Source organism: Rutilus rutilus (assembly GCF_951802725.1).
Source record: "Rutilus rutilus genome assembly, chromosome: 22".
NCBI lineage: Eukaryota > Metazoa > Chordata > Actinopteri > Cypriniformes > Leuciscidae > Rutilus > Rutilus rutilus.
The window spans coordinates 26,965,502-26,986,990 of NC_140227.1; the positions used below are offsets into that span (position 1 = coordinate 26,965,502).

The 21,489-nt window shown below is 35.5% G+C and overlaps 2 protein-coding genes across 2 annotated transcripts; one reads left to right on the forward strand and one right to left on the reverse strand.

Annotated features, from left to right (window-relative positions):
- Positions 1-884: 884 nt before the first annotated feature.
- On the reverse strand, positions 885-6,017 carry psma5 (proteasome 20S subunit alpha 5). Its single transcript, XM_084395232.1, has 10 exons — positions 5,873-6,017; positions 5,259-5,301; positions 4,892-4,958; positions 4,563-4,689; positions 4,404-4,471; positions 4,173-4,280; positions 4,021-4,079; positions 2,171-2,273; positions 1,336-1,422; positions 885-1,233 (listed from the first exon to the last, which is right to left on the reverse strand). The coding sequence occupies exons 2-10, from the start codon at positions 5,285-5,287 to the stop codon at positions 1,156-1,158; spliced, it is 726 nt and encodes a 241-aa protein (XP_084251358.1). The 5' UTR covers positions 5,288-5,301; positions 5,873-6,017; the 3' UTR covers positions 885-1,155.
- A 657-nt stretch (positions 6,018-6,674) lies between these two features.
- Positions 6,675-21,186, forward strand: sypl2a (synaptophysin-like 2a). Its single transcript, XM_084395233.1, has 6 exons — positions 6,675-6,950; positions 7,034-7,108; positions 13,563-13,675; positions 14,483-14,678; positions 16,855-17,031; positions 19,523-21,186. The coding sequence occupies exons 1-6, from the start codon at positions 6,936-6,938 to the stop codon at positions 19,643-19,645; spliced, it is 699 nt and encodes a 232-aa protein (XP_084251359.1). The 5' UTR covers positions 6,675-6,935; the 3' UTR covers positions 19,646-21,186.
- The last annotated feature ends 303 nt before the right edge of the window (positions 21,187-21,489 follow it).

Below are 21,489 nucleotides of genomic sequence, written 5' to 3' on the forward strand. Positions count from 1 at the left end.
TTAATATTAATAAGAAAATATCGACATTACTCCACAATTGACCAATGGCGAAGGCCTGGTTCATGAATATTAAGAGACAAGCAGAACTGGGTTAATCACGCCTTCCGCTGACCAACCTATCTTACAAATTATGTGGCACCAGTCTGTCTTCCTTCCGATTTAAAATTACAACACAACTATCATGTGTTTGACTTATTTGTCTTGATGTGCTGTGAAAAGTTGAAAAGTTTTTTTTGAATGTCATCATTACATTTTTATTGCATTGATATTATGGTAGGCCTACTAAAAATATTTGATATTACAGAAACTGGCAAACACATTTCATTAAATAATTACTTTTATTACTACTATATAGTGTACTATAAAATTACTATTATTGTAACTTGTATTGAATAAATGTAATTTAAAAAAAATGTTACTGTACTATTTTAACAAATAAACAAATTATTGTTTCTACATTTTTTAAACAAAGAACCTTTTTGGTGAAAAATGAATAAGGCCACTAATAAAATAAACAAATTTGTGACATTGACCATGTTAACTGTGTACAAAGACCCATTATATATAAAAATATATTTCTTTATATATATATATATATCGATTATTTTAAAGAAATACATTTAACAATAACAATTGAGTTTCACGAAAACAATTGTATATACCACTTCAAATGCATGGTATTATATTAAATTATAAAAATGAGCATTATATTTACACACACACGGGGTCCAAAAGTATATAATAATAAAAAAAAGTATTAACCTTCTTTAGACTTTTGCATGCAGTTAAACTGCTGTACTTATAATAAAGATTTACAGCACATGATATTTCATTTTTTTCTTTATTAGCCTATAAATGACTCCTAAAAGAAGAAACCAAACTCGTCAGTTTTTCAACAACAGTTTATTATCGCAGTGATTGGTAACAAAAAGAACCCCCCATTTAATTCAACTACAAGATCTGCTGTCCTTTTACAGACCTATAGAAATTTTGGGATTGACAGAAGAAGAAAAAATGTAAAAATACTCAATTCCTGTCTGAACAGGCAAACCGTAGGATGCAGCCAGAGTATTACATATGCAATTGCTGTGTGTTGATTCACACAAAATCACACAGAATTTTTTGTATGGAACATCAGTTGGGCTTAGCACAGCTCTAGATATCCTTGATGACATCCTCAAGCTCTTCTTTTGTGTACATGTGAAAGGTCTTGCCGGGCTCTACTGTGGCAAGCTGCAGGCAGAGAAAAGGAAATGGTCAGACCTTCAAATACTTTTAAATTAAATTATATTTCACATGACCGACCCCATGTGAGGTGAAGTGCTTGTGCATTACCTCAATGTTAGTGGCATTGAGTTTCTCCTCCATCACTTGTTTCAGAATAGTGAGAGAAGACTTGATGGCATCCTTTAACGTCATGGACTGAAAAAAATAAAGAGATATTTTATGAATGTTTACTGGGGAACAGAAGCGACAAGTATAGTGTGATTTTTTCCTCAAAGCAATTCGATTTATGAAGAAGTATTTTGGACACTGGCCACTGCTTATTAGATTGCAGGGTCACATGGGTGAGTCTTGTGACTAAAGTTACACTAGTAGAGGCATGACATACTGGAATGGGAAGATGGGTGGGGTGGATTTAAAAAGGGACTCTGATTTCCTGAGCACGTGGCTCAATTTGCTGCTGTAGGATCCTCTCGAGAGAAACACTTTTCTCTGTGAGAATATCAACTTGAAATAACCTGGCTGTGGCATTATGGATCAGATGGCTAAATTAGAGCTTAGAATGTTGTTATATACACATGGAGATGATTTTCCATTATATAAAAGTACATCCTATATAATATAATATATGTTACAAGTTAGTTGACCCCAAATTGCCTATATTTGCCCTTAGAATTAAATTATACAACTTACAATGCAAATGGTTGCTAGGCTAGCGTGATTTGTTTTTTTTAAATCAATATATACTCAATATCAAATTAGACTAACAGAAAAATCACAAAGATGTTTCAGATACAAAAAAATAATGCTACTTGCAAGGGATGTTGAGCTGTGCATTCAACGTGAGCATCAAAACTGAGCCATCAGATTACTATTTCATTATTAATTTCACCATAAAACCTTCAAACGTAAATGGAGATGAAGAGGAGAAAGTGGTTAAACAAACCTTGTGGTAAACCTCCTGCAGGGAGCTCTGAGCACCTTCAGATGCTGAACCAATAGCCCTGGCATCACACTGGACAAAAGTGCCAGAAGGATCCATGTGGTATCTGAAAAAAGAAAGAAAAAGATTAGTGTGACTTACATACATACTATACAAAACAAACAAACCACTCATTAGGTGCGAGTGCCTAATTAAAGAAAACCCCCGGGTATTCAGAACTTCTCTGAACTTTTTGAATCTTGGAAAATTTGGAATTGATGGAATAATTGAATGATAATTATAATGTTTTTGATACTGATTTCTTCTAGAACTACACAATTCTAATTCTGTTTTTGTGATTGCAAATTAAAATGTTCTTTATTATTATAAAAGAACACTGTGCTGCAATTCACTCTGAAACAGGCAGTGCATATATTTATTTAATTGAATCACAGCCTTGACAATAATAGGCTAATTGATAATCGCACTAAGCGATATTGCAGTTTTATTCTGATTACTCATGCATCATTAAACTGGGTAAAACTTTAAACAACAAATATTGTAATTATAATATTTTTATACTGATTTCTTGTAGAAGTGCACGATGCAAGAAAAAAAAAAAAAATAGAAATTTTGATTATGATGAACATAAAATAAATTAAACTCCAGGTTTGCTGTGCTTAGTTGAACTGCACAATTTGGCAGGAAAAAAAAATCTGCACAAAGAACACTGCCAGGATTCACTCTGAAATATGCAGCACATATACTTAATTAAATCAAAGCCTTGGCAATTTGATAACCGCACTAAGCCATATTGCAATTTCATTTTATTCCAAATAATCATGCATCCCTATTTTCTATGCATAGTAGGGGTGGAACGGTTCACAAAATCCTCGGTTCGGTTTGTAGTACGGCTCTGTGGTCACGGTTTTCGGTTAGATTTTGTATACATTGTTAATGTTTTTTTTCCCTTTTTAACACTTTAGAAATACCATACATCAGCATAACATATAGCCTTATAATCTACCATTTACAGTATTTAAAAAATAAGTTATTCTCAAGGTCATGTATTCAAAAGACCTGAATGAATGAGGCAGCTTGATCTTAGGAATAGACACATTATTGTGACACTGACAATCATAAATTAAATCGGCTATTAGATACAGCAAGAGGGGAGATGTTAATTTCAACAGGCTTTTCATTTATTTGTTGGCCTTAAACAAATTGTAGCTGTGAACAAAAACACATTGTCAAATTTAAAGAATAGGCTTTCTTGTCAGTGCCTACAAATAACTTAGAGCTGTAGATTTTTATGGTGACATTTAAATGCTTCGGGTGATAGAAGTTGCTCTTTCCTACCCGACTTTCTCTTTCTTTCGCTGTCAGTTGACGCACTGGGGTGACGTCTCCACAGACGAGCTAACATACTGGAAGTGCACCATTAGCATAAGCAACACGCGTTGCACAGTGCTTGCAAACTGTCGCAGTTTTTACCACCACTTTCTTACCGCCGTCGTCGTCATATGTAGCACTATATCCAAAATGATCCCACACAGTAGACGGAAACGAATGATAAAAAACACGTTACGCTGTGTGTGGCCGAATCCGAACAATACACACGTGTCTCGAACCGTGACAAGTGAATTAAACGGTTCAGGTTTTTTCATGAACCGTTCCACCCCTAATGTATAGACTCTAATTTCTAGATAAAGAATAGATACAGGTCATTCTTCATCTTACCCGTACATCAATCAGGGTAAAACATTAAAAATAAAACAAACTAGCGAAATTCATAATTGTTTTAAATATCTACTGCAACAAAATGCTAGACATTAACCTAGCTAAATACTAAAAACAAAAAGAAGTATACTTACAGCTGAGGTCCTTTCTCATCCACACCACCAAAAAGCAGAGCGACACCAAAAGGACGGCTCTAAAGTTGAAAAAAATAGGAACATTTGTAGTCAAACCACAACTAGAGACTCCCATCCTCAGTGAAATAAAATTGAAGCCCAATGGCTCTTACCATAGCGCCAGGGTCAGCGTCCTCCTCTCCAAACTGCAGAGCGAGGTTAGACACGGCCTGCGTTACGCTCTCCACCGTCATCGTCTCATTGTAGGTAAACCAATGGTTCTGCAGAAACACTTACAATATAATCTTTTGCATTTGGAGTGAAAACTTTTTCTGCCAGCTGTACACTGTTATTACTGAATAAGGCCCATTGACAATACAGATTATGAAGAAACTTTCACTGACCTGTGTTTCCACTCTTGCTTTGTCAATAAGCGTTTTTGCATCAGCTATTAAGCCACTCATGGCACAGCCTGTATTAAGAAATGAACATGATCATTCACAACTAGCTTTATTACCCTTATCCTCACCGAGAATATGTACTATAATCAAAGTTTGTCTAACCAATATGAGTGTCGATCTCTACAATCTTTTCAATGCTGCTGGGCTCCATCAGAGGAGAGGTTATTCTCTTCTCCACGGCGAGACACACTCCCTCTGATGTCTGAATGCCAATGGCTGTGGACCCCAACTGGAAAGACGCACAAAGCAAAGCAAATCAGCACAGACATTCACTTCTTACAACATGAGAAAAGCTGAGAAAGACACAATATTCTGGTAATAAGAAGTGCTACATATCATATTACAAGTATCACATATTATATAATCTTATTATTCTAGTAGACAGTGTTAGTAAAACTCAATATATTATTGAATATACAGAAAAGATTTACCTTGATGGCTTCAATAGCATATTCTACTTGAAAAAGCCTTCCCTCTGGTGAGAAAGTGTTAACTCCTCTGAGGATGGGGAAAAAAGTCAATACGATGCAGTAAGCATATTCAAATCTGTATTTATAATAGCTTTTATACACTGTAATAACCCGTAGAGTTGATGCATTAATTATACTGGCAAAACAAAACTGAAAGTGAAAGATTCAAGACAAGATGGTGACATTAACTTACATGCTTGATGTGTGTAAATATCATATATATCATATATATATATCATATATATACACACACACACACCACAAGCATGAAAAGACGTTCAAAGCAGTGAAAGCATAAAGTATAAATAAAGGTCATTCTTCATCTTACCTGTCATATTCTGATCTTGTTAGGAACATTTTGAAATGCAAATCTATAAAAATGAATACGAAATTGTTAAAACAGACCTGGATAATCAAACTTTAAATGAAGTCAATTAGCACAAAACAACAGCTTGCTATGAAAGCGGCGCGATGTTGGCATTGGAGTGCATAAATAACCAATCACACCCGGGCACACCTTTCACTGATTGGATGATTTTGCGATGAAAGGCGGGACTAAGAGTCAACTATCTATTTGATTGGTCGAACCACCATTCACTCAATGACAAGGCATGTTTCATTTCAACCAAGTCATTCATAGCTGAACGCTTTAAAAATACTCCCAGCGTATTTATTTTCATCTATGCACTTTTAAAAACCCTCATTGAGCTCAATGAGCAGTTTGCCCATAAGATTTTTATACATTTCGTTCTTTATTTTGATTAAACCATGAGAGAACCCATACACATGAGCATCTGCCGTTAGCTAACCGATTTACTACTAAATAAACAAAACACGGGCCGTTAAAACAACTTTATACAATATGCTTTGTTGTTTCAAATACTTTTGTCTGTTAATTTGCGACTTACTGCAGTAGAGCACAACAATAAATGAATTTCTTACCTTCTGCAGTGGAGGGTGAGTTTGCTAGTTTCAACAGTGCAGGAAGTGTTTATACATAATCGCCCGACAAAAACGTTCAGGACAACTTAGGTTCCTACCCTTTAGCACACAGGCTATGAGTGGTCCTAATACTCTATTGTGCCATATGACGACGATATGAATATGGACTATATATCTCGTAACAAAATAATTATTTACAAATAAAAGACTCCAAAACGTTTAAAATCAAATTATAACATAAGTTATATATAACATTTGGATATTATTAATGTCTATTGCAAGTCATTTAAGGGGATGAAATACAATTTTCCAATCATTTTTAAATGCCACAAAATTGTACATGAAACTGTAAATAAAACGTACCTATAATCAAAATTCGGCCTTTTGTGTGTGTGTGCATGCATGGATGTGCATTTTCTACTGCATTTTATATGTATATAAATATTTATACTTATTTTTGAAAATAAATGTAGCTGTTATTGCGAAATGTATTTGACCTTTATTGAACTTTAGGGATTTGCTGCTTTTTTCTCATGTACCTCTATTTTTTTCAGTCCTATTAAATGGAAAATATTTGTCATTTCTTAGGATAAAATGTGCAATTTGTAAATACACATAACAAAGGTCACGCAAAACCCTAAACTTGCCTAATGAAATAATCTTTCAATAAAGATTCGTGTTCTTAATTTTTTTATTTATTATTATTATTAATTTGTGCTATTTTATAAAAGCAGTTTATTCATAACCACGAATAAAAGCTCAATCTTTTGCTTATTTAGGCCTATTTTGTACATGTTTCTATGTTTCTGGAGGGATCTGGCAACACTGCAGTCCATTTACGCGTGTATGTCACTTTAAGAGAAAGTTGAAATCACGTGTTTCACTGTAGAAAGTTTGACAAGTTGGTCGACACAAGTCCTCTATTTTTCCCGCTAGCGAAAACCTTGAACGTCATTGTCGTGTGTCCTCTTCTTTTTTTTTTTTTGTTAATAACGAAGTCAGAAACTATCCTGGAATCGAAGTCTTCTCTATTAGCTACAATATAAAAACACGCCCAAAAAACATGGAAATCTTACAGGTAATAAACTAACAGCCGTTTGGTGGTCTTTTCCGCTCAGGAGATCGATTGAAGGATTTCGTCTTTATTTTCTCCACTTACAGAAAATCATGTCTGGTTTTAGTCTGGATTTGGGACCTGTGAAAGAGCCACTGGGATTTATCCGAATCCTGGAATGGGTGAGTTGCTGCGATCATTCAACAGATCCAAATGTCACGTTGTATATTTTTGATGGGATGTTCAGTATGACAATTGATACACTCATGCAAATGTCTTTAAACACTGTATTATCCGATCATATCCACGCACCTTTAGTTTAAACGATGATACAAGTTCGTTTCAGTCACATATGGTGCTGTTGTTTTGTCATTATGGGGCAACACCCATGTCAATTTAATGACAACTGGATCAAAACTGGTATATTTTCCATTATTAAGGTCATCTATACATATACGCATCTTTACATGTTTCATCTGATAGGGATTGTGCTGTAGAAATCTTCTCAAGCATACAAATGCATGCAAATTTATACAAGTCCTGCCTTGCACACTGTCTCTTGAGAATTAAATGGTGTTTACATTGCCAACTGTAGGAGCCACCAAGATAGTCATGTTTGCCACATGCGCATAAGAGGCTCCTATGGTGGACTTTAGACTAATACTACATATACCACTTCAAACAATGGAAAATCTAGGCTATAAAACACACCTACCTGCAGGGCTCTGCGACTGATGTGGGTAACTAGGCCTCGACTCACTCTCTGGAGGTCATTAACCTACTAAGAAATCAGGCTGGATGTGAAATTAACTTTTCAGTGATTCAGTCTGATCTGATTTACGTGCTATACAATTAAGTTTCGATGATCTAGAAAAAAGTTGAATAGATTCTAGAATGTAGAAGCTTTCTTCAGAGGGGCATCTCAGCTACTTTTGCATGGCTTGCGAGCTAAATATATTTTTGTTTGTCCTCCGTTCAGTTGTAGACTAGACTGAAATTCAATCCAGTTGGTCTGATATAGTTTAGAAGTCCGGAAGTAGAGGCTAACTACCACAAAATTCAGTGTTGATATGTGACACTATACCGGCGTAAACACAGACGTAAATATCCGACAGCACTGATACCAGCCAAGATCATTTTTAGAAGTGATGTTGTATGTTCAGAAAATAATCTCAGCTGCTTTTGCTGAAATAGCTTGTAGTTTAACAGATAATCACTAACTGACCAGGCCATGCACGTGCATTGATCTTTTAAAGTTGGCATGAAACGCAAGTTACAATAGTACAATACAATAACAAATAGTTACAATACAATCTCAAACAATTTTGTCCATTGGGAATTGGTTGGATGGATGTGGTTTGCTATTGGTCCATCTCATGTGAGTGACAGGTTGCCCCGCCCTCATGCCAGTCAACGCGTCATCAGAGAAGAGAATAGTGATGGGACGTCCGATTCTTTTCCCCAAAGTTCGTTTCAATGAACCGGTTAAAAAAAAACGATTCACCAGTTAGTTTACATAATCACGCAATAATGTCACATATACGCAATGCTATTATTATAAAGCACCCAATAATGATGTGAAACACAGGTGCTTTACATCTATAGTGAATTAATTAGTCTTAATCGACTTACCTTTTTACATAAACCATGAAAAACCATTTTAAAAAGCCTTTAATTTCAGCCCTTGCCTCAAGTCAACTGCTCAGTTTACGCTTGCTTGCATCAGCAGCTCATCGTTCTTTGTCCGAACCGTTTCCTTGGTTCAGCGTACTGGTGACTCGTGAACTGTTGTAACCATTAACCGGCTCTTGAACTGCTATCAGTGTACTGCTGTTGACTCAATCTGTTCTATTTGTTATGCTTTTTAGCAAAAGACATCAGAAACATACATTTTGCCCCCTTAATGAAACCTTCGACGGACAGTTCCCAGCATGTCTGACATATCCGTACTCTTCTCAGTTCACTGTTGTACTTAATGGAACGCTGGAGTTGGCAAAAACCGGCATCATAGGATCATATACTCCTGGATATTGGCTCATTTCGAGTCTCAGGCACGTCCGAAAGTGAGTTTTGTGCTGACTCGAGCCGCAAACTGTTTAAGACATCGCACATGCATTTAAAAAATAGTGATGTGCACGGATAAATCATTTATAATTGTGATGTGAAGTGACGTGAAGGCAAGGTATAGGAACCCATACTCGGAATTTGTCTTCAGCATTTAACCCATCCATGTTAGTGCACATTCATTAGGAGCAGTAAGTAGTGAACACCCACACACACACACACACACTGCAAACCGTAGACACACAAACCCAGTGCAGTGGGCAGCCATTTTTGCTGTAGCGCCCAGTTAGACCTCAGTAACTTTCGGGTTACCAGTCTGACTCTCTAACCATTAGGCCACGACTGCAATATTCCATGAAAAAACAAGAATTGTCCATTTTGATTTCTTGGTGACTTTAAACGTTGTCTAGGCCTTTGCTTCTTGGCGACATCTTTTTTTCTTCTCTCACCTGGCAGGTTTTACATCTCTTTCGCTTTTGCCAGACCCTTTGTAAACATTTGCACTTTGCACACAGTTTTGCTTTGCCTTCGCAAATCATTGTAATTCCGAACGTGCAAGGTGGTAAAGAAAAGAAAAGGTGCAATTTAACACTATAGTCTGTGTTGTTTTGGATCCTTTGTGTGGAGGTAATGGAATTCCAGCAACTTAATCCAGGTGCTGTTTACAAGGGGGGGACACATTTCATCACAAGCTCATTTGAAGAAAACCCACAGAGCAATATCATTTGACTTGCATAAGGTGTAAATGAAGCTGTTATCTCATTAGATTAGAGATTACATTTGGAGATCTAGACAAGCTGTACTGGAAGTAGGAACTAGGAAATAAATTGGTGGGGTTTTTTTTAAGGTGGAACAGGTCTGGCGTTAGCTGCGGAAAAGTGCTTGCATGTGGAGGAGGATATGGTTAATATGCATTCATAAGCATTTTTGAGAATGTCCTGAATTGCAAAACATCTAAGGAAACTGGCGGTTTGACACATTATTTACGTAAAGCAAGAATGTCAGCCACTCCCTACAAAACCAGCATGTGTCCACAGTGATGTTTTTGCTTTTTACAACCACAACCCAGTCTTCCAGTAATAATAATACAACAATGGAGAGGAAGCATTGGTCGCTAACAGGTAAATCGCCCTCTGATGAGGTTGACCGTGCTGGCAGGGACGGTTCATTTACACAAAGACGATCTTTAATAGTCACTTGCTGTGTGTAGGTGTGCATTCCAGCGTGAACGTGGCGTCGGCCCACCATGCGGTTCTGTTTGGTGCCAGGCACCCTTAGTTGGCTCGCTGTGCTTCTCTGTGCCAAGCACCTGCACCACACGCTGACCAGGAATGAAGCCAGAGTCTTGGCGGGGTGAAGATCACACACCCACTCTTCAGAATGCAGAGTGATTTTCATGGCAGCAAAAATCATGCTATTTTTAGAATCATTTTGAGGTGCAATCCAGACCAGCGTGTCTCAGAGGATCGGATATCTGGTTTAGTCAAAGAAGAAAACTATCTAGACTCTGCTGGAAAATAGACTGCTAAAGTCTGTTCAAATTTATCTCGATTCAAGAAATGTGTCATATTTAAAAAATCTGATTTTAAAATGGAATTGTTTATATTTTTCATATTTTTATTTTTAAGAAATTAAATAAAATATTCTAATTCTCTATATTCTATAATATATATTTCTCATGAAATATATTTTTCTTAAAGACAATTAGGTCTATTTTTAGGACCATTATAATATTTTGCACTGTGACCAATTAATTTGTGCAGATCCCCAGCATTATTATTTTTTGTATTTATATATAAAAAAAAATTCTAACATAAATAGTACAGTGGCATTTCATGAGCTTTTATTTAGATTTTCAGGTTTCATTTTAATTTGTGTTAGTAATTTTGTCATATTTATTAGTTGTGTTTTTTTTTTTTTTTTTTTTTATATTTCAGTAATTTAGCACCTCAGCTAAAATTAGAAAAGTTGATCCCCATTCCCTCCCACAAAATTTCTCACAAAGGACTTCTGGGATAGAAATTCTGCATCCCGCTATTGTTTTTCCTGTATAATAGCAACTGTTCCTTAGAAGATCCTTCAATGTGTCTTAAACAGGGGGTTCCACAGAGACACTTCTGTGATCAAACAATCCTTGGAATGCTTTAATATTTTGCTAAAATGTAAAACTTTAACTTGGTTTGAATATTTGTGTTTCGTTTCCACTGACTGACTCTCAAGCTGTGAGTAGAGCTGTCTTAAAGGGATAGGTCACCTGAAATTAAAGTCTGTCATTTTAGCCACGAAAGAGTCATGTGGGTGGAAACAATATGAGGGTGAGTAAACTATCGCTTTAAGCGTTTTCCCATTAGGTCTTATTCACAATATGCTTAATCCGAGATCCACAGTGTTTTACAGCATGGCTCTTAAAAGTTTATCTTTTAAGATGAAGTGTAGCTAAAAGTGTAGCTAAAGTTTAGCTACACTGTGTAATTTTTTTAAGTTGATTCTTAGCAAAAAACACTTTGTTCTTTCAAAATGATATCTGCTCATTCATGTGTAATTACTTCCACCAACTAATCAAGTATTCTTGTAAGCGTAGAATCTGCCATTCAGTATACAAACGAGCGAGTCGCTCGAATGGCGGCAGCCATGTTGCGCCTCCATCTTGAAAATACATTAGCCAAAGAGGGACATACATGGAAATTCAAGCTTCACCTTTCGCGCTTTTAGCGTGGCACCGTGACAAATGCGAGGGGGAGATTACTCCCGACTGGAATAATACTCACGACTGGAATAATACTCGCGACTGGAATAATACGGCCACCGTATGAGTTAAAACGCCCTTGGAATGGGAGGGGCTAGTAAGTAGTGTTGTCACGATACCAAAATTATTGTTTCGATACCGATACCAAGTCAAGAATTGCGATTTCGATACTTTTTCCATACTTTTCCAGAAAAGTGAGAAACACTCTCAAATATCATTGCTGTGCTTTATTTTAAAACCGGGACAACATTCTAATCACATAACACACTAATAAATGAACATATGAACAGCAGATATATTAAACATTTGAACTAAATATGAAATATAAAAATATAAAAAATAAATTAGAGCAATGACATTCAAGGTAAAAAAATTATAAATTTAGCAGCATTATCTCAGTTATCATAAGAAACATAAGAGTTACCGGTAATACCTTTATCTTGATTATGAACTTTCAATAAAAATATGAACAGCGACTATATTATACAATGTTTAATATTGGTAACATATGATAAGCCTCATTGGTGATATATTTGACATATGGGGAGAGAGTTGTGGAAGGCCTATACTTCATGTTAAACATAAATATATAGCAGCAAAGACAACGTCGGCAGTGTTGACGGCAAAATAGGCTACAGAATATTTCGTTCTGTATTGAGAGGTGCAATATTTGAAAATCGATCATATTTTTTTTAAATTACATTTATATCTGCATTTATGTCAAAACCTAGACTCTCAAACATCAAAATGTCATTTATTAATATGCATTCGTGTCAAAATGATATAGAAACATCTTTTCCTATTCTATTTTGCCTGGAAACGATTCCAACACGCTTGCGTGTCGCGTGAAAAATAGGCGTCGGTTCTATTCTAGCATGCACGTGTTTTCCACGCGTCACGCAGGCAGTGTGCTAGCTCTTAACATGGGAGCTGAAATAAAAACGAACCTGGAACACGGTCATTCTTAGAAGTATCGATACTAATAAATTTAGGTATCGTGACGTTTTTAATTTCCAAGAATCGCGATACTTTTGAAGTATCGGTGCACCGTGCAACACTACTAGTAAGTAATATTCAGTTGGTAGTCATATACTATTTCACCACTAGATGGGAGAAAATATTACACAGTGTAGCTTTAATGATTGCTCTGAATCCTGTAAAAAAAATATTTTTTATTTTTATAAAGCAAATCACCTTAGAAATAGGGGGAAAGACTGGCTCATAGAGCACTGAAAAAAGCCCGCAGAATCTATAAATCAGAGCTGTGCTACTGTAGTTATTCTCACAAATGTCTGCAAAAGCCACTTCCTGTGTGGAAGTGGGGCGTTTGTAAAAGGAAAGCAGCGACCCACACGCCAGCATATTGAGTCAGCATTTGGAAAAGCATTGACGGAACAAACACTCAATCCATTTCACTCTCATTTATCATTTCACTTCACTGACAGCTGGTTTAAATTAATGTTGAAGTCGTGTTTTTGAAGTCTTATATTTTGTATATGGTAAAGCTGTTAAACCGTCACTAATAAAATTCAGGCACATCAAATGTTTAAATCCAGATCCTATTCTAGTGGTCAAAATAGAATTCAATTAAATACTTATAATGATCAAACATGAAATGCTTACATGAAATTGCTGAAAATAAATGTTTATTTTACTAGTTTACTCATAACTGAGCATTTTCACATTTTCAGACTTCTGTAAACTGACCAAGTGTGCATAGTTAAAGTCAGTGCTGATATCAGAACCGATATATGACAACTGCTCTGTAATGATTTCATGGAAAATGCTACACAGATGTCTTATTATCATGATTCTTGTGTTTTCAGATTTTCACCATTTGTGCCTTTGCCACCACTGGTGGTTATGTCGGATCCACTGTGGTAACTCATAACTGTGGTAAAGGCGAAGATATCACTGCTAATTTTGGATATCCTTTTAGGTAAAACCACATTTCTTTTACAAATTATTTCAAAATAAAGGTACCTTTTGTCAGAATTGCACGATATAAAGTCGCAATTGCGTGTTATAAAGTCAGAATTGTGAGATAAACTATTCTGAGGTAAAAAAAAGTCTGTCTTTTTTTTCCTTAGAATTGGACTTTATATTCTATATTATAATATATATTATATTAATTCTGAGAAAAGATGTCAGAATTGTGAGATATAAACTCGCAATTGCGTGTTATAAAGTCAGAATTGCGTGTTATAAAGTCAGAATTGCGTGATATAAAGTCGCAATTGCGAGAAAAAAAGTCAGAATTCTGACTTTATAACACGCAATTCTGACTTTATTTCACGCAATTCTGACTTTATATCTCGCAATTCTGAGAAATAAAGTCAGAATTGCGAGATGTAAACTCGCAATTGTGAGATAAAAAGTTGCAATTATCTTTTAAAATGTTTTATTTTGTGGCGGAAACAAGCTTCCATAGTTCAGCTGTAAGTCATGCAATGAGTAAGCCATTTGCAATTTGTAGAGATGCACCGATGCTAAATTTCTCTGCTGATACCAATAGCATATTATTTAGAATGATATCTGCCAATACCATATTTTGATTTCTCACGGAAAAAATGTGCATTTATTCAAGCATAATTAACAGTAATTCAGCCCCTCTGTAGTGGTTTTTTTTTATGCTTAAATGCTTTAATCAGTTGATACCGATTACTGGCAGATAGATACATCAGTGCATCTCTAGTATTATGCTTAACATACAAAACATGTTAAACATGTGACTCCTACTTATCAGGCTCCAAAGTCAGCCATATATAATTGATCATTGCAATGGGACCAAGAACGTGACCTTCCTGCAGGGAGATTTCTCCTCCTCGGCTGAGTTCTTCGTCGCTGTGGGCGTCTTGGGCTTCCTGTATTGTACTTTCACCCTCATCCTGTACTTGGGCTACCAGCAGGTTTACAGGGAGACTAGCCGTGGCCCCACCATTGTGAGTCATCAGTCAATTCTTTTTTCTTTTCTTTTTTTTTAAACATTATGAGTGAATGTGAGTGTATGAATTATTATCTTTGTGCAATTGTCATTTGTATGATATTTTTTTGTATGCACAAAAGCAAGGCATTAAGAGTTTGTGACTTCTTGTTTGGAACAAAATGATTTTTGTGATGCAGAAGATTTTAATATAATATTAAATTATGTTTAGTGAGGATTTTTGAATTGATTTGATTTACAGTTTATTCATTTATGGCCGACCAATATGCATTTTTCAGTAGACGTCTTATGGTAGGGCAGCCGATGTAATTCCTGTATGATACAGTTTAATGGTTGCAAATGGGATGTTTATTTTATTTGAAGTGCCCCTATTAAGCTAAAGGTTCCACATTTAGTTTTGGAGGACTTCTACAATAGTTTTACATGCATCCAAGATCAAAAACACTTTCATTTTCCTTTTCACTTTTTTTCTCACAGTGTTTGATAAAGGATTCATTCTCCCTAAGGGTACATTTACATGACAACGATGTACTAAAAACTGAATTTTTCTTTCTTCGTTTTTTTTTCGCGTATAGACAACAGTCAAAACAATCCCCATTCACACGGAATCAGGAGATCGACTAAAAACGCTGTGTTTTGCATGCCAGGCCAGTAGTTGGCGGTCACTTTGTAAAGAAACACTACTCACCTATAGACTGAACACGTAAAATGCATGCACACGACGTCACAATTTTCACAAATTTGCATTTTTGTAGTTTACACAGAGAAAATAACGATGCACATTGAAAACTGGTTTTAAAAGTTTAAGTTTTCCGGCCGCCAAAACGCTATTGTCATGTAAATGAACAGCCAAAACGCATAAAAAGTTTTACATTTTTAGTTGAAAATGGTGTCGAGTAAACAGCCACTTAGCCCCTCCTTTTCGAGAACCTAAAATGCTCTGATTGGTCAGAAGGCCCAGTTTGTTGTGATTGGTCTTGGTTTGTGATTGGTTTGTCGGAAACCAAACGCCTCATGACTTTCAGCTCTGGATCTTCTCAGTGCTTGATACACAGTGATACCAACAGTAACAATGACGTTGGTTTTACCATATCAATTTGAGTCTTCATCCTTTGGGAGTGCAGCAAAGTGGATTTGCTTTTGCAGCGCAGAAAACAGCGTCTTCTCAACATAGAGACAACACAAATCAAACACAGTGTTTGAGGGTGGGCAGGGTTTGAAGTACTCCAATTTGACTTTTTGATATTTAAGTCCTGGAAAACCCTTGAAAACAGCCATATTTACGAAGGTACTTGAAAAGTGCTTGACTTATTTAAATACAAAATATGAGTTTTTTTTTTAACACAAATAAAATCCTTTCATGCAAAATTAACACTGCAGTCCATCTGTTAATCCCCCCTAAAACGTTTCTCTGTACGAAGTACGCCAACAATATAATATACAATATTATTTATTGAACAATAATAGCCATTCTAAACTATGTATTTAATATATATTATTAAATACATTTTAAGTTGTATTTTGGATACCTTATTTCTGTAATTTGAGGTTTAAGAAAATACAAAAAAATAGTGTTTGATAAGTGCGATATCTGATTGTAGTCCTTAAAATAAACCTAAAAAGTAGTGCTTAAAGTCCTTGAAAGTCATGTAATTTCATTTTACAGTATCTGTACAAATCAGCCAATGAAAACCATTATGCAAATTTGGTACAAACTACATATGTTCATGCAGGAAGTAAGACTGGAATTACGTCTCGTTTTAGGCATTTCAGAATCAATTCTTTCTTTTGGGGAAGCAATAACTCCATTTATCATGCACTTTCATCTTTGAAACTTTGCAGACCTTTTACTTTCACAAACAGCTATATTACACACTGCATGAAAGGTAATATCTGGAAAAACATAATAGGGGCACTTTTTAGGAATTTTGTGTACATTTGATTTTACAGTATTTACTCAATTCAAGGCTGTACTTTTTGGACCTGACACTGACACTTCTGTTAACTGTCCAAATATTTGTTTCCATTATTCACATCTTCTGATGCCATTTTCTTATAGCTATTGGACTACTTTTGTGTGTTTTGTCCTTTTGACAGCAACTTACATAATTTTCTCCAACAATTCCCCACGAACAAGGATTGCTATCCCAAACTTTGATCTGTTTCCTCCCCAGGATCTGATTGTGACTGGGATCTTTGCGTTCTTGTGGCTGGTGTGCTCCTCAGCCTGGGGAAAAGGCTTAACAGATGTCAAGTTTGCTACAGATCCTGAAAGGCTAATCTTCAATTGTCTGCCTGATAACTGCGAAATGAAGAGCCACCCTTCTATGGGCCGTCTCAATGCCTCTGTGGTAAGGACGATTACTACGTGTTAGTTCTGGGGCCGGTCTCACAAAGCTATTTTAGACCGGTCTATAGTGTTAGACAAGTCTAATATTTGCTCATAGATTAGATTAGATTAGATTAGATTCAACTTTATTGTCATTACACAAGTACAGGTACAAGGCAACGAAATGCAGTAGACTAGTCTAATGCAAGTTAGACTGTTTCACAAAAATAAAGACTGACTTAATATAGACCAAAAAAATTAGACACCTCTTACCCCCAGGCTAACTTAGGTCTAAGACTCTTACCTTGGAAACCAACAGTAACAATCAGTTACGTTACAAAAAGCCAAAAGAAATGGGAAAACCGCTCATAATTTAAACATTTCTTCTTGTTACTACATTCTCCGCTAAATTTCCCAAGTAAAATGTCCTTGTAACTGTTATACTCCTCCAACAAACACATATTTTCCGCTGGGGTAAACTGCACTGAGCGGTTGAATGCGCTTACTCGGTCCGCCATGTTTTACCCAGAATGCATTGCAGTGTAGTCCTACTTCAGATAGTCAGAGTCTTAAGTGCTTTGTGCAACGGTCTGATTTAGATGTCTATCTGACTATCTACTATATCTAAGCCATAGTCAAAGTCTATCTTTGTGAAACCGGCCCCTGATCTTGTTGGGTTTTTTTTGTTTTGTTTTTTAAATTAAGCCTAGTTAATACCTTGAACATTTCTTTGGGCAATATTTTATTGGAGTTGATCTAAACACGTACCTCACATGTCCTAACATTGCTCTGATTTGAGGCAGATCTATTTTGACTACTTTTTGGTTTTGTACACCCCTATAAACTGACCATCAGAGACAGTTTAACTCAATGTAATATGACTGTATATTTGATAAATTATGGATACATGTTCAAACCTGTAAAACTTACTGTATCACATTTGATACTCAGGTCTCCAAAGTATGAACATGATCAAAACTTTGCTGAAAAACCTGTTGTACACAATCTACTACACGCCTTCTATCGCCTGATTGATAGTTGATACTTTTTAGGAAGTAAAATGCCTTTTAGTATAATTCTAAAAACATCCCTTTTTTTCTGTGAAATCTTTCATCATTTTTATAAATGAAACTTACAGAGAATAAGTTGAAGCAACTTAGGTTTACTTGATCATCCATTCATCATATTTTAGAAAAATATGCAAGAGTATGCAAAATGACTCCTCAAACTTTTGAGGAACATTTATTTGCACATCTCTCAATCATCATTGTGTTGCGTTGGACTATATGTTTTTCCCCCACAATAAAAACTACAGAGCTTCGATCATAAAACTAAGCTTTTGAATATCATCTTACTAAGATATTTTATTGGGAGATATACTGAACTGATATCATCTTACTAATTTTAAACTTTTTATGGAAGTAGTCGCTATACTGTTATAAAGATGCCATTGATTTCCATGAAAACCTTCTACTTTTTGGCCATATAAATATCAGTTACTGCACCAAAATGCATATTTTTGTTCAATTTAAAATTGAGGTGTTTTATTCCGCCTCAAATATAAGCAACATAGGCTTACTATATCATGCTATATGAGCCATAAAAGCCTGATGTATCAAATATTTATATATTTATGTATATGTATGAAGAGTTCAGATGCAAAAGCCTCTATGTGCCATCTGAAATTTTCTTCTAGAATGATCATTTTTATCAAGCTCGTATATTTAAGTTCAATAATTTCACTTAAATGCCAATGAAAATTACCTATTAATTGTCATTTAAGTGAAATTACTGAAAATTTCAGATGGCACACAGAGGCTTCTTGCATCTTGCATCTGAACTCTTCATATACTATATCATGCTTTATGAGCCATAAAAGCCTGATGTGTGTGTGTGTGTGTGTGTATATAACAATTATTTGGCTATTATTTCAAATGTCAGGCTTTACAGGGTTAATTTTCATTTTACTATTGCAATATGAAAAGCCCGTACCATGATGGTAGTTGAGCAAACACAGGGTTTGAGTTTCGAGTTGATGAAACCAAACCAATCCAATCAGGCTTTGTTGGCACCATGACGCTGATCATCAACTTTCCCTGTCAGCTCAGCCTTTGATCCTGAGTTTAGGTGTGACATCAGTATTGAACAGCCAATCACATGCTGTGGAATGCGATTCACTTTTGAAATAGTCTTTAAAAATCATTTGCTATGTAGTTACTTTTAATTTGAAGTAGAAACAGGGGGAGTGACTTTATTGCATCAGACATGCAGCGTAAGTTGTTAGACAAACCTAAAACGCAAGGTTGGGGCAAACTATGGCGCAAGGGTTGGCTTCATGGTACAGGCCCCGGTTGTTTGGTTAAAGTTAGCAAAAAAGTTACTTACACCACGATTTAGAAATGATCTCAAAGACCCGTAGGAGAAAAGTGTGGTTCGTTGTGATGACATTGTTGGTAAGCAGAAATGAGCAGTTGAAGCACTAAATGTATCTTTCTCTTTTCTGTATCTTCTAGCTCTTTGGATTCCTAAACCTGATATTGTGGGCAGGGAACTGCTGGTTCATCTACAAGGAGACTCCGTTTCATAAGCCGGCCAATCCGCCACCCAACGCAGAGGAAGGAGTTTCCACCTCCTAATAAGACAAGACGGCCTCCTTCCTCTCCTGTCCATCCGTTCATCAAGCAGACCACATCATCGTTTCTTCGTGCAAAAGCTTTGTTTCCAGCTCCATGCATTGCAGTTCACTACATTATGAATGCCATAAGCTGACTTCATCATTTCTTTATGATTTTTATTTTTATTTTAGCGTCTTTTTGATGGCACTGTCAAGCAGGTCGTCTGAAGCTAAGCAAAAAAGTAAACCAAATTTTATTCGATTAGTAGCATTTCTATTACAACTTACAAGGTAAATTGTGTTCCCGGTCATTGATGTTTTTCTTTTTATTATTAATTTGTCTAATTTGGTATAAAGATGACCTGCATCTCAATAACTCTAAATATCCACTACAATCAACAGACATTGCATTTGAAAGCTCTTATGTGAGCACTTTAACAATAGCACTCTAATATCTAGCTCTAGACATTTAAAGCTCGACTTTCCCTGTAGTTTTTAAAAACTATTTATTGGTTTAAGTGCCTTTTCATTTACGTTCACGATAGGATGTTTATGCACACATCCAAAACACCTTTGACAACTAAGTCACCTTACTTTTGTCAGAAAAGGACAAACTGAAAAAAAGATTCATCTTGGTTTCAGCCATAAAGCCTCTGATATTTAGTCTATAACCTTTATTTTACATCCTTGTGTGAATTCTCTGAGTTGACTCTTTTTGAAGTGGTATTTGGTAATAATGACTACGCCAAAGGCCATATTTCGTTTCCTATCAGGAAGAATATGTTAACTATTCAACTAGTCATCGTTCAACAGAAGAAATCACTTGTTTAATTGTTTTTCTACTGTTCAGAGTAGTAATGTTGTCATTATTTGTATTTGGCTGTTTGACTTGACACTGTAAAATGAAGCGTTTGTATCACCTGGGTTGATGTTTTTATTTGCAAAAAAGAACATTTCATTTTGTGCATCTGTGGCATATTTTACCATCTTTTTTTGTGTTTATTTTTTTTTTTTACAGAATAATACACTTATGGGGATTGCATTCAGTTTAATCCTAAAATATAGATTAATTGTTCAATAGCTGTGATTTGTCTGTGTGCAGCTTATGTTCTGTTGAAAATTGATTGGTATTTGTTTCATTTTAAATTGGCATTTTTTTTATTATTATTATTATATTCTTAAGTAGTTGTTTTAATCATAAGATTAACTTTTCAAATTAATATTTACTGGCACATCTAAAGTATTTAATCCAATTACCTGGTATGTCAACATAGCTAGAAAAAGTAGACTTAAACACATTAAATTATTAATATAAATTATTATAGTAGTGATTAAAGGGGAAAAAAACTTCAAGCGCCATCTAAAAATCTCAAGAGAATTTCCTCATGTCGCATACAGTCTAATTTTTGTCCTGAAGCAATCCTCAATTTTGGTTGTGACTTTTGGAAAAATATAGGCCTTCATTTTTGTTGTTGTGTTTTGTATCTCTATGCTAAGTTCAGAAGGAAAATCTCCACAAAGGCTGATTTTCGTTTGTATTAAAAGAGGAGAGCTGTAATTATTGATTCGTGTTTTATTTCCAAAAGGCTGCTGTTTACTACATTACCTCTAGGTGGTAGTGTTGTAAACGAAATAAATTCATCAAACTTAAATCACACTCAGAAGTTTGGGGGGGTGGGATGAAGATGATAAAAAAAAAAGGCAAAATCACAACACACGTGATTGATAAACGTGTGCATTGCTCATGTTCTCCATGCTTTCTAACTAGAATACCAACGATTAAGTATATGAAAAAAATCGAGGCACAGATATTTCTCTGAATTTTAGATTTATTTTTGTTTTGCATGTGGTTAATCATCACGATTC

Coding starts and splice junctions, on each gene's coding strand:
- sypl2a (XM_084395233.1), top strand. Junction 7,109..13,562: donor TTATCCGAATCCTGGAATGG/GTGAGTTGCTGC, acceptor TTGTGTTTTCAG/ATTTTCACCATTTGTGCCTT. Junction 17,032..19,522: donor GCCGTCTCAATGCCTCTGTG/GTAAGGACGATT, acceptor TGTATCTTCTAG/CTCTTTGGATTCCTAAACCT.
- psma5 (XM_084395232.1), bottom strand. CDS start 5,287: ATGTTCCTAACAAGATCAGAATATGACAG. Junction 4,959..5,258: donor ACAAGATCAGAATATGACAG/GTAAGATGAAGA, acceptor CCCCATCCTCAG/AGGAGTTAACACTTTCTCAC. Junction 1,234..1,335: donor TCAATGCCACTAACATTGAG/GTAATGCACAAG, acceptor CTCTGCCTGCAG/CTTGCCACAGTAGAGCCCGG.